Below are 13,372 nucleotides of genomic sequence, written 5' to 3'. Positions count from 1 at the left end.
TATTCCACATAGCAAGGTAACAGGTGGTGACTATGTGCATGTACCAGAAAAATGCACTGACTTTGATTAAATGTTTCTGACTCTTCAGAAAGGAAGATGATTCATCCACTTTTATGGCAGTATTAAAGGTTCATCTGAGTCAGTGGAAATATGTTTGGACAAAAAAAAATATGTTTGAAAGCAATGCTACCTCATGGGGCTTAAGGGTTTGGTTTTGATTTGGCTAGCAAAATGTGTGTGTTCTTGAGGATGATAGCTCACTGGTGAAGACAGAATGCATAATTTCATTGCTTCTTTCCCTCTGCCCTTTCAGTATTCCTTCTGTTTTGTTTGTTGGGGTTGTTTTTAGTTCGTTGGTTGGGGGGGGTGTGTGTTGTTGTTTGTTGAGTTGGTATGTTTGGTTTGGTTTCTCTTGGTTATTGGTGGGTTTTGTGGGTTGTTTTTTTGTTGTTGTTGCGTTTTGGTTTTGTGTGTGTGTGTGTGTTAAAATAATTAAAATGGTAGTCAGGTGTTAATGAAAGTAAAAAAAAAAAAGCTTAGTGGGACTAGAACCATGACAAGAAATGCTGAAATATTTGCCTTTTGCTCTTCCTCCATAGACAAATCGTAATCAAGCAAACTGGATGACTTCTTAGAATGACTTAGGTCTGCCCAGTTGATCCAATTTAGGAGCACTCTGAAACATGTCAAATTGCTGTGTTGATCCTGATAACTGTAGACATTTTCCTGACCTGAAGTATCAAGAACTGAAAGTTTAGGTTGTAGAAGTAGGAACATTAGCTTTAATAGTCGGAATTCCCCATGTGGCCAACGCTGACAAAGCCAATTTCCAGGTAACTCACATGAACATTTCACTAGTGCTTTGTATCCATAAGAGGAGACCTAACTTCACTTTGAAGTAAAAGATTCCCCACTCCTCATCATAAAGAAGCCTACTCTTCAATGCTTTAGGGAAGCTGCAATGTACACTGCCACTACTTTGCAGTTGCATGCATGGAACTGCCACATATGTGAGGCATTTGTGTAGAGTCAAACTGCTTCCTGCCAGAACTCATCTTGCTTATTGTTTATATAAGATTTGCAAGAAGAGTAATAGTAATGTTTAGGGAGTTTAATCATTTTTTATTTCTTAGTGATGAAAATTACTGTGGTTCTCTCTTGTATAGTTACAGCTGCACTATTTAGAAGTTTAACTATTTGACTGTTATAAGTGAAGCTAGTAGTAGAGGTTGGTCTCAAAGATGAGACTACATACCTGAAGGGCTTCCAAAGTAATGTTTGAAATCTGGTTTATAATCTGTACACCTCAGATTTTCTTTGTTCCAATCTGATGAAAAATGTATTGTTCAAACCTATCCCTTAATAAAGGGAGAATCCAAACTCACTTTGAAAGGATGTCTTCATATGTGAGAAAATGCAATACATGTAGTATTCTGTACCTCATTGTATAAATATTAAATTATTCTCTAACATTCAGAGCACTGTTAAGCCAAGACAAAAATTTCAAAATCTTTCTCTGATGCCTGAGATTTTGCACTAATCATAGAATCAAGGAATGCCTTAGGTTGGAAATGACCTCTGAGATCAACTACTCCAACTCCCCTCCCATGGGCAGGAATGCCTCTCAACTAGACTTGGATGCTTGGGATTTTAATCAAGATTGAAAACATTCCCTTTCTTCTGTTTTCTAATACCAACATGTAGAAAAATCAATTACTTGAGTAATAAATGTTCATGGAAACAATCTGCCATGGAACTGATGCATCCTTGAACATGAATTTTAGCCAATTTTTTTTTTGTTTTTTTAATTTGGTATCTGCTAGATACAGTTTGTGTTCCTCCCTGAATTCTCATCTTTGCATCTCCCACTGTTTAAAAATGCTATTTCCAAACTATGAAGTCAAAAATACCTACACGCCATATATTAAAAAAACAGTATTCTGAAACATGCAAAGATAATTAACAGTCCATCTTTATTTCAAGTCACAGCTGAAAGAACACTATAAATAAAACTAGTTGTTAGTCTACAGTATTTTCTTCCCTATATGCTTTTTTTTTTTTGCAGAGGTGGGAAGCATAATTATGTGCATACCTTCAAAAAAACATCTCATTGCAGACAGTTACTAGATCGCATGAAGCTAGCTGCGCTGTCACGATCCCTATCCCTTACTCGGAATTCATGACTCATCCTTCAAACCTCATAGGCACTTGCTGAGTGTATGTTCATACTCACACCCAGGAAGTTTATTTTGATCCTGTTGCCAGTCAGGCAGTCCTTAATGACCTTGAATAGCAATATACTGCACAATATGAAATGCTTCCGTGACATTAGCTGGCTAGATTAAACTGGTGAAAAAAAGGTAACTGTCAGATTTATTTTGTGTATTCCTCTAAGTTTTGTATGATTGAAAAGAAAAGTAGCAAATATTAACACTGTACATCCACTGCTTGCCAAATAGAACCTTTGTGCAATAATTGCTGGACTAATAAATACATAGGTGGTGCACTTAGTGAGCATAATTTTAATGTTTAATATTTAAACAGTTCAATCCTGCTTTTCCTCTAATCTTTGATAGTTCTTTCACCTCCCCCCCACCCCCTTGATTGGTTGATTGATTTGGGGCTTTTCTGGGTTTTTTGTGTTTTGTTCGTTTGCTTTTTTTTATTGGCAGATGGGAAACTTACGAGAATTACTTTTTAATGCAGAAGTTAACCTATTGATGATTATTTTGCTAATTCTAATTCCTGTTCAGGTTTGCAGTAGAAGTGAAAGTCTGACACAGAAAACTTTAACATCCTAAGTAGCCAGAATGTGAATTATGTCGGTGGTCAGTGTTCAGTTTCATGGTTCAAGTGAAGTGTGGAATAGTCCTTAAATCTTTTTTTTCCCATCATTTGTGAGCCTTTTTGATAAGTTTTTCCCCACCTGATTTGTATCTCAGATAAAGCTGTGATGGAACTGTGGCAGAGGTCAACTTCCAGTTAAAAAAATCTTTTTCCATTGATACTGTAAAAATGATTTGTTTCAGGTTTTAAAAGGGACATCACTACTTAAATGTATACATCATATATGAAATAATAATGTTTTGTTTACTTCTTTGTTAACAGACATCTCATTACATTAAAACATGGCACATTCAGGACTGGGTATCCCATATCCTAATGGCTATACTATTCCTGTCAGCTTAGAAATGGGCCCATCAAACTTTCCCTAAAAAAATTTGTAGTGTTTTGATTTCTATAGTTACAGTCTGCATAGAGTGAAAATGTCAGTGGTTTGTAAGATATTGTAATAACTATCATTTAGAAAAATAATATTAAAATTACTGCAATTCTATGTTTTCCTTCTAGCAGTTGACCTTATGGTTTATATACCATTTTGAAATATTTTATGTTTTAGTGCTATTAAAAAGCTACTGTTGATATAATTATTTTCTCTGCCCTTATTGGAGACTGTATCAGTAGATTTTATTTCATTGTTCCAAATAGATCTTCAGGTTTGGTTGTTGTTTTTTCAATAGTGTCATGCCACTACAATCAATACCTGCACTTAATTTAGTTTCATTCTTATGAAGAATATATCAAAACTCTAAATAATAATCGGGTTAGGGATGTGATTATTTCAAAATCTCATTTTCACATGGCATTAATAACTAAAATAGCATGTGTAATAAAGTAAATTCCAGTGGTATTGCATAAAGCTCATAAAGATATTTTATATGAAAATAGGATAGATAATAAATATTTTGGATTTCAATTTTAAACTGTCATGTGTCTAATTAATAAATATTAGTTTCCCTTTGCATTCAGAGGGGAGGGAAGAATAAATCACTTTCAGTAATCCTAAGGATGGAGAGCATTTCTACATAACTTCAGGAAGTTCTGTTATGCATGATGAAACTTCCAATACTTTAATTATCACATAATTAATCTGAGAGAATTCAGCAAATGAAAGGTAAATTAGAAGAATCTGCAAAGAAAATAATTTTCTGTATTGAATCTTGGAAGGCCTTTTGTACTGGCTTCAAAAAGAGTACAATAAATTGTACTGAGGAGATAATACAGATTATTTGCAGAGCCTATACAACAGCTAGAGAACATGCTGAGACTCCTCTTCATGTGTTTATTACCTACTTCTTTGATATCAGGACATTCTGCACCCCTCTGTCCTTGTGTAAGACCTAGGTGAGGGTAAACCAAAGACGAGGTATAAGTTACCATGACAAATTTGCTTGATCTTTGATTTATATTTCACTTAGAAACAGTTGTCTGAGAGCTAAGAAAACCAGTGACAGCTACATTAATTGTGTCTACTAATACATCTGTGTTTCTGTTCTGGATATGAGGTGTATGAAGTTTTCTGATTTATTTTAACATGGAAATAACAAGTTACTCGTCAGAAATGTGGGAGTGTGTGAGTATTCTTCTCTGTAATGACACTAGAAAAGTAGAGTGATTATTTGTGCTGAGGGGAAAATACACTTTCACAAATGAGAACTTCATGAGGGTCCTGTCCTTTAAACATGAATAGCCATCAGACATTGGTAAGACCTCCCCTGAGGTCCTTCTTTAAGGGTAGAATTGGGCGTTCTGAGACAGCTGCAGATATTGTAGGTAGCTACCTTGTTGAAATGCACGGAAATTTTTGGTTTGTTTTTTGTGAGAAGAGTGTGATATCTTCAGGGAAGCATTTTACACCTACCTCTCACTTGGTCAGTAGTAGCAATTTTTAAAATATCACCATTCATCGGTTACCCCTCTTTGTAATTCCTTGCAAGCTGAAGTTAAACTGCAAGAAAAATCACAATGTATATACCACAAAAACTGGGAAAGAGAATGGAGCTCTGGCAGTAGAGAGGCAAACCCTTTGTGCTGTGTTCGACTTCCAGATGGCCAGCATAGCATTTCACTTGCAGCAGAATGGGTGCCTCTGTGTTTTAACAGGTGAAAAGGATGAAGGGAGGAAGGATGGCTTGATTGGTTCAAGTTATTGCTCAGTGCTTCCCATGAGTCAGTAAAGCTGTGACCTAATTAAAATATGCCTGGCACATTTTTCCTTCTGTTATGACTGGGACAATATCTTTTGCTGCTGTAATAGTAATCCAGAATCAATGAAAGAAAATGTCAGTCACATTCATGGAACCTCCCAGCAGAGCTGAACAAACGAGAAACAAGGATGTCAGTGAGAGGAATTCAACTTTTAATATATTTAGGAGAGCAAGAGCAAGTATCAATAATCCCTCTTTTATTAAAACTGACTCAAAAGACCTGTTGAGATTAGTTCAATGGCTTTTCTTTATTGTTTCACAGAGTAAGGCATCAAAAATTTTGACCACAAGAAACACCTTTTATTTAAAGTCTTACTAAGGGTAACATCTGTAAGCCAACCAAGTTTTTATTTCTTTCTTACTGATATCTATTCATCAAAACGTACAGATTCACAAAAGGACCTTAAGACAATTATTTTTAAGTTATGTGAAGACTTATGGCTTGTATCCTCCTGCCTTTATGGATTGTATCACATCTTTTAATTTTTTAGTAATCAGTCATCAACTTCAGGTCCCAGCCAAACTGCAGGAGACAGTGTGAAATACTGAGGGTAGAGATGAAGCACAATACAGCTCCCTTCCAGCCTCTGCAGCCTGAGTTTCCTGTCCTTCCTGGAGACATGGTGTGGTGAAGGCACATTATGCCCCAATACTGAATCTTGTCCCAGCATGTGGGCAAGTTCCCCCTCCTCCTGGAGGAAGACAAAAGCCAAGGCATTAGCCAGGCTTGCACGCACCCAGCGCATGCAGTGCTTGTGCTTACACCAAGTATGGGCATAATTCTAGCTTCACGCTTTCTATAGGCTGAAGCCAGTTGCTTATGAGAGTGCCCATTGGTCAAGCCCAGCCTCGAGGAATCTATAAGTGTCACCCCAGTTGGTGAACACGTTGCCCCCTCATTTACTTTGTCTCTGTGCCTGCTCGAGAGAGCAACTCTCGAGCTGTAGCCTTTGCCATTGAGCTTATTGTTATTAGCTTCTGTTATACATGCACGCATACTGGAAGCCTCTGCATTGTTGAAGAAGCCCAGAGGGAGGACCTTCGCTGAGCCTGAGGAGCTCAGCATTGCTACAACCAGTCGTGCCAATCGGAAGAGCCCATCGTGCCACCGGAGGACTGGACCAGCCCCCGCGGGTAAGATCTACCCAGTTGCCGGGGAGAAGGGACTTGATCAATACCGAGTGCCGCTCTGAGGAGCCGCCGAGTGCCGCTCTGAGCCCTGTGAATTCCAGGGAAACCCAGAGCATTGTTCGTGCTTATATTGCACCGGACCCGGGACCACTACGAGAGTCCTGTTGCTCCTTTAACCTCATTAAAGAGAATCCGCCGCCTAACGCAGCCGCATTCTCTCCCCGAGGCTGTTTGCATCAGCCCCGAGAACCGCCGTGGTTGGGCCGACCCCCGTAGCTTCGCCTGCTTCCGTCGTTCGAGCCCACCTACCGGCCACCGTCTTCCCGCCCTGCCGTGCGAGCCGACTTCTGAGGGCCGATCCCACGGACCGACCCCAACCAGGACCGATCCCTGTTGTCTGAAGGGGATTGAATATTGTCCACGTGCTTTCCACCCACTAGCACTCAGTTCAAAGTATCCGCGTCTAGCAGAGTAAGCGCTGACGCATAGAAAGATTATAATACTGCTGTGTATAGCCAGAAGCCGCCCGCCTCCCGCCGAGTCTCCATCTAGTGGCCAAGCGGCAGAACTGCACCCTTCGTTATATAAATATAGAAAGGGTTTATAGATAGCTCAATTACGTTATAATCATAACACTAAGCCAGTTGTGGAATTTATTTCACGAACGTGCACTAGAACATGTATATAAGTTGGTGATTCATCGGTTATTAATAGTTTGGTAATTAATAAAATAATATTTTTCATAATTCATATTTCATATTCATAAATTTAATAACCTCTCCACCACACATGGGTCTTGTCCCAAGCTAAGGTCTCATTATTTTTCTGTCCCAGGAGTCTGAAGGACTTCTGTTTGCACTAATACATAAGGAAATGGAAGTGCTTTTTTGCTTGTGGGAGCAAATTCGTCATAACTTATTTTTAATCCTTTCCCCTCCCTTCCCATCACGTTCCTCTATTTCCTTTCCATTGGTTCTATTTTCCCCTAGCAATGTATTTGCCTATACTAATTTTGAGTGTGACTTCTCGTTCTTGAGCACTGGGCAATAGGAGAGGCAATGCTCATGAAATAATGTCTTTGTACCATCTCTGGACAACTATTTGATGTTCTGCTCTGTGTCGCCTTCACAATCCCTGGCTTTCATGTAGCTCTGAACAGAGGTCTTTTCATGGAATATTGGCTGTTCATGTAATATTTCTCCACAATATTCACTTCTTCCATCATATATCTAATGAATGAGCTGCTTAAATAACTTACTTGGTTGATAAGATTTATTTCTTATATTTATGTAGAACAAAATCTAATATAGAATCTTTGGATAGAATGACAGGAATGGCATTGGAAGTAGACAGTAGTGAGGTGAATGGGATAGAGATTGATGTTTTAAGATTTCAAAATATACTCACACAAAAAAAAAATAGAATTGCACTGTCTGCACTGATTTTCAGTCTCTTTCCTCATTTTCTATTTTCTTTCTTATCCATCGTTTTAGGTAATGTTCTTTGGTTTAAAATCAGTTCTGTCTGAGTTTAGAAAATAATTAATACAACTTTAGACATTATTTCAGTCTAATTCATATTCAAAACATTCTAGAATGTGTCTCATTTAATTAGTGTATGGAGTACTGTAATTATGTTTCACTCCATTGTAATATCTGAGATTCTTCTGCAAGTTCCCATGGTTTCCTAATATGTTTATTGTGCATTACCTCATAATTCTAAGACTAAAATTTGTGGTGATAACCATGGCATCTTTGTTTGTTTGGTTGGGGTTTTTTTATGTTTTAATTTGAATGTACTTTGTGAATTCCTTCCCTCAGTCCTTATCTAAATTGGAGAGTTAATTTCATCCATGATAAAATAAGAATCTTATCTTCCCTTCTGTATCACCCTTTCTGGTGATTTTCTTTCAAAATAAATCCCTTGGATTTCCTTCAGGTCCCCTTATGTAAACAGCACTGTTGCAGAGAACAGCCATGGCTAAACTGATAGACTTATGTTGTTTGACCTTTATCTAATATAAAGACAGTAAGTTAAAACAGTACTTAAAACTGCCATATACTTAACTCTCCAAAATGTTTCTAGTCATGAAGAATCTAACTTACTCCTATCAGAGTTTTCTTTCTTTAGTCTTGTGACTAGAAAGCAAATTTGCTTATTTTTCTTTTGTTTTATTAATTCCAGTTTTGCACTTATTCTCTTTTTTCTTTATTCTGTTTTTTGTTGGTTTCTGTCTTTCATTTTTGTCTTTGTCTTTTTTATCCTTGCCTGCAGTCTCACAAACCCCTTCATTAATCGTCAGTCACCCTGAAACAAGCAAGTAAGGGACAAAGAGATGATAATTACTTTGCTGATTGATTTGAATAATATTATAAATAGTGTATATATAGATAGATTAAGATGATACAATTGTCCCTAGTTTCATATTGCTGTCAGCCATACTGCCAGTTGGGAAATCAGGAGGAAGTTCTTCCCCATGAGGGTGATGAGACACTGGAACAGGTTGCCCAGGGAGGTGGTGGAAGCCTCATCCCTGGAGGTTCTTAAGGTCAGGCTGAATGTGGCTCTGAGCAACCTGATCTAATGTGAGGTGTCCCTGCCCATGGCAGGGTTGTTTGAACTAGATGATCCTTGAGGTGATTCTGTGATATTTGAGACATGTTGAACCCTTTTTTTCTGAAGTCTTATAGCAATGTTGTCCAGTGAAGACATTCACATTGTTTGTAAAAGCAGACTTAGTCTTTTGCCAGAAAAAAGATGACTCTTCTTCAGGGCAAGGATTATATGTGTGGCAGTAGTACAGGATATCTTAAGGAATTTTTAATTGTTGATTAAATAAAAGTATGATTGCAAGACCATAAAAAAAATCAATGGTAACTTTTGTTTTAAGGTTTACTTGCAATACATTCATAACTAGTATGTTCTACTGGGGTTAGTCCTATGCTGTGGATTTATTTTCTTTCTGAAAGCTTCTAAAACAAAACAACACTATATTAGTTTGTCAAGTAGAACTTTTGGCTGTCCTATGAGGATTTCAACCTAAACTTTATTAATAGCTTAAATGCTACAAAAAGGAAGAAAGATAGACACAGAGGGAGTTATGAAGGCTAGTTCTATTTTCCCCTTATGATACAAAGCAATATAATTATATTCTATTATCAAAATGTCATTGTGCTCATATTCCCAGGGTGATTCAGTAACATTATGGGCACAGCATAGTGTTACAGAAGGGTCTATTGATCACTTCAACTTTCTAAAGAATGTTCAAGTGTTTCCTTAGAAATGCTTAGATCTTGCACTTCCCCTCTGCAAAAATGACTTTTGTTCTGCAAGATTAGGGAACAAAATACAGTCTCTCTGATCTGGTCATAAGTTTTAATTTTAAATGTGTGTTGTACAGAGTGATAGACAACATCACAAATACCATGTGTGGCTTGTCTTGCATAATGGCACAGGGTTGTCCATACCATAGTTTTAAAACATTTTATCAAAACTATTTCTCACAGTAAATGCAAGGCAGAAAATAGAGTTGCTGATTACTAATAGTTAAACAGATATCATTCACGAGATTGAGCAGACTGACTAAACTGTATGTGAATCTATTCAGTACTGGTTTTCAGGTATTTTAGGCAGAAAATGTGTTAATTTTGAAATAAACTTAGCTGAAATGTCTTGTGCAGTGTGTGAAAACTGGCTAAAGCCCAAGGATTCCTATGCTGTAGAAAATATTTGATGGTTTGGGTTTGTTTCTTCTGTGAAATAGAAACAAACCCTTACCAAAAAATGGAGGGATTGAAAGGAGCTCTTCTGTAAGAAGAGCAGAGAATCCCAAAATCACAGAATGTTAGAGCGGGATCATCTAGAATAGGTCACACAGGAATGCATCCAGGTAGGTTTTGAATGTCTCCGGAAAAGGAGAATGCACAACCTCTCTGGGCAGCCTGTTTCAGAGTTTTATCACCTTCACAATGAGAAAGTATTTTACTTATGTTCACATGGAACCTCCTATGATCCGACTTAAACCCCTTAGGCTTTGTCCTTTCACTGGACATCACTGAGAAGAGCCTGGATCCATCCTCCTGACACTTGCCTTTCATATCTTTATAAGCATGAATGAGGTCACCCCTCGGTCTCTTCCAGGCTAAAGAGCGCCAGCTCCCTCACCCTTTCCTCATAAGGGAGCTGTTCATTTCCTTTCATCAGCTCTGTGCTGGAATGTTTCAAGCAGTTCCCTGCCCTTGAACTGAGGGGCCCAGAAATGGACACAATATTACAGATGTGGCCTCACCAGGGCAGAGTAGAGCAGGGGGAGAGCCTCCCTTGACCTGTTAACCACAACCCTTCTAATACACCCCAGGATACTCTTAGCCTTCTTGGCCACAAAAAGCCAAACCAAACAAACAAACAAACAAAAAAACCCAACACACAGAAGAGGGAGTCAAGCCAGAGTGGCAAATAGAACTAAAATTCCTGCTGTACACATATATGTTTATTGATTGAGGGAAATGTGAGTCTAGTACTGAAAAATGTCATTAATTCTGTCCTTGGTTTAAGAAACATTCTGAAGCAATCGATCCTTTTAGACAAAATAAGTTTTTAATAAAAATTCCCATCTAGCTCTAATGAGTGTTTCAGTGAGTACCAGAACAACGCTGCTGACAGGAAGGCAAATGTTTTTTGTGTAATGTGGTTCCAAATCCCACATTACTCTGTGGTGAAAGCAGATGATGTGCAATGTAGGTCAGCATGGTGCAGATTCTAGCAAATTAAAATACAGATGTTTCCTCTCAAATCAATCAAAGCATCTATGAACCTTCACAAATTAGAAAAAAAAACATTTGTGATTCTACTTGACACTGCTCAAAATATTCATTGTTTTCAATTGTGGTTCTTAACAGCTCTCACGTGTGTAAAATTATGTTGTGGTGGGTTGAAATATTCTCCCCCACCATTAACTTTGCCACGCAGCTCAGATGGAAGCAAATGAAAGCTGCATTTACAGGCAAAACTGCAATCTACAATGGAATGCAATGAATATGTACAAAATATACAGCATTTACAATATGTACAGATATTTACAATTAACAAACAGCACAAGAGCACCCCTGGTCAGAGACCAGGAGAAGCTACCAGCTTCTCCTTCCATTCCCACCCAGACTCCCTTGACCAAAGAAGGGAGTGAGAGTGAGCAGAGAAAGTTGCTGTTAGACTTAACTAAAACAATAGAGCCAAGGTCAAGCAGAAGAAAGCTAGCATCTCTTCAGAGCAACAAAGCGAGAAGAGACAAGAAGTACTATTTTGATACAACTATTCTTATGATAGATATTTCTCCACTTTGCAAAGTATAGGGTTTTTTTTTATGGCTTTGCAGTCTTATTTAAACAATAAAATTCTTCCTTTCTTTTGGTGTGCATACTAACTAAAGCCTCTGTTCCATTTCAGTTTGGAAGACGTTACATTGAAGATCTTTTTAATGATTTTCGAGATGGACGAAGACTTCTGGAGCTTCTGGAATGCTTTACAGGCCAAAAACTTGTATGTGTATGTGAAAATGCTTATTGCATATTGATGTGGTGATAATTGTAGTTGGTGTTGTTCATTAATTTCTGACATTGATAAGGGCCTTGGGAAACTATTTTTAGAATCTGAATATTTTTTGTTTCATTTGAAACTGAGGAAACAGTGACTGAGAGCTATATTAGGCAGTAACTCTTTGCTAGGCTTCAAACTAGAGAAGAGTAGATTTAGACTAGATGCTAAGAACAAGCTCTTTACCATGACGGTTGCCCAGGGAGGTGAGGCCCCATCCCTGGAGATATGCAAGGTGAGGCTGGACAAGGCTCTGGGCAACCTGATCTAGTTGAGGATGTCCCTGCTGACTGCAGTGGGAACTGGACTAGATGACCTTTGGAAGTCCCTTGCAACCCAGATTATTCTGTGATTCTATATTTAAAATGCAGGTGTTCGTTGTATGCACTTATTAAGGAGGTATGGGAAAGAGAAGAATGACTGAAGTGGTATTCATTTAGATATTTAAATTTTAGCTGAAATTCAGAACTTATTTTGCAGTAGATGTTTTTGCCAAATACAAGGAATATAATTTAATGTGGAGAAACAATATTTTGCAGATAAACTTAATATACAGTTTGCATATTGGAATTGTATGTTTGAAAAGAGAGATTGCTCTTCTCACCTGGAAATTCTAAAGTGGCACATCACGTGTATTTTTAAATATCCTTTCTTTTGTTCCTGATGGATTTTGTGAGCTTGGAATTTTTGTCTGAAACTTTCTCCTAAAAGAGTTGTGAGGCAGCCTAGTAGTTTGATAATCAAAATGTGAGAGAATATATTTGTAAATAAATATTAAGCAAACCGGTGCTTATCTGTTTGGTTGCCATAGTAATGCTCCTCAATTGTGCCATGGAGAAGACGACTAATCATAATAAAACCAATCTAAAATTATCTGATTTCATATACATTTCAATGATTAATTCACTGAGAATGGAACCAGATTAATTTCCAACTGTGTTTCTGGCTCATTTCACAATTGACTGTTATTTCATATTGGGCAGCTGCATATGCACAGTGTATGGGGTTATTTTCACTGTTGACATAAACTTACAGAATAGAAAATTACAGGTGTCATTTTTAAGATTTGAATTACACATAGTGTATTCTGGTTTCTGATTTTCAGCAGTCAGGTTGTTTTATTGTTTGTTTCTACAGGCAAAAGAAAAAGGCTCCACAAGAGTTCATGCTCTGAACAATGTCAACAAAGCACTGCAGGTCTTGCAGAGAAATAACGTAAGTAATCAGCTAGACAGGGTCAAAACATCCTGTAGATAGTATATTTAATGTTTTGTAAGTCTTGGATCGAACTCCAGCCTATAGCATGCAATTACTAAAGTCAAGGCAGTTTTGTTAATGTGAGTTAATTTTTATTGTCTTTAATGACAGTGGCCAGATTGAGTTCTAGTTGAACTACGGCCTAATTTTCTCCCAAAATACCTTTGCAAGAGTCTTGTACTCTTCCTGATTTGCGTGCCCCTTCTTTCATAACCGGTACACTTTCCTTTTCTTCCGGAGTTCTACCCAAAGCTTTCTGCTTGGATAGGATGGTCTTCTGCCCTGCTGGCTTGTCTTATGATGCACAGGGACAGCTTGTTTCTGTGCTTCGATGATTTCCCTCTTGA

General features: G+C 37.8%; 1 protein-coding gene across 7 annotated transcripts in view; it reads left to right on the top strand.

Moving 5' to 3' along the window:
- DMD (dystrophin) overlaps window positions 1-13,372 on the top strand; it is a 1,318,095-nt gene that overhangs the window by 422,316 nt on the left and 882,407 nt on the right. For 4 of the 7 annotated variants that reach the window (XM_068155048.1, XM_068155051.1, XM_068155046.1 and 1 more), the window contains exons 2-3: window positions 11,622-11,714; window positions 12,906-12,983. Coding sequence is in view for 1 of the 7 variants with exons in the window: in XM_068155047.1 (XP_068011148.1) it covers window positions 11,622-11,720; window positions 12,906-12,983 (177 nt within the window). In the remaining 6 variants the exon portion in view is untranslated. Of the gene's footprint in view, window positions 1-11,621; window positions 11,721-12,905; window positions 12,984-13,372 lie in introns of all 7 variants that reach the window. The other 3 variants (XM_068155047.1, XM_068155049.1, XM_068155045.1) reach the window with 1 other exon arrangement.

This window comes from Melanerpes formicivorus, unplaced genomic scaffold (genome assembly GCF_026170545.1).
Source record: "Melanerpes formicivorus ecotype bairdi unplaced genomic scaffold, bMelFor1.0.p_v2 SCAF_30, whole genome shotgun sequence".
Lineage (NCBI taxonomy): Eukaryota > Metazoa > Chordata > Aves > Piciformes > Picidae > Melanerpes > Melanerpes formicivorus.
The sequence above is the reverse complement of the archived record's forward strand: the minus strand, read 5'-3'. Positions and strand labels throughout refer to the sequence as shown.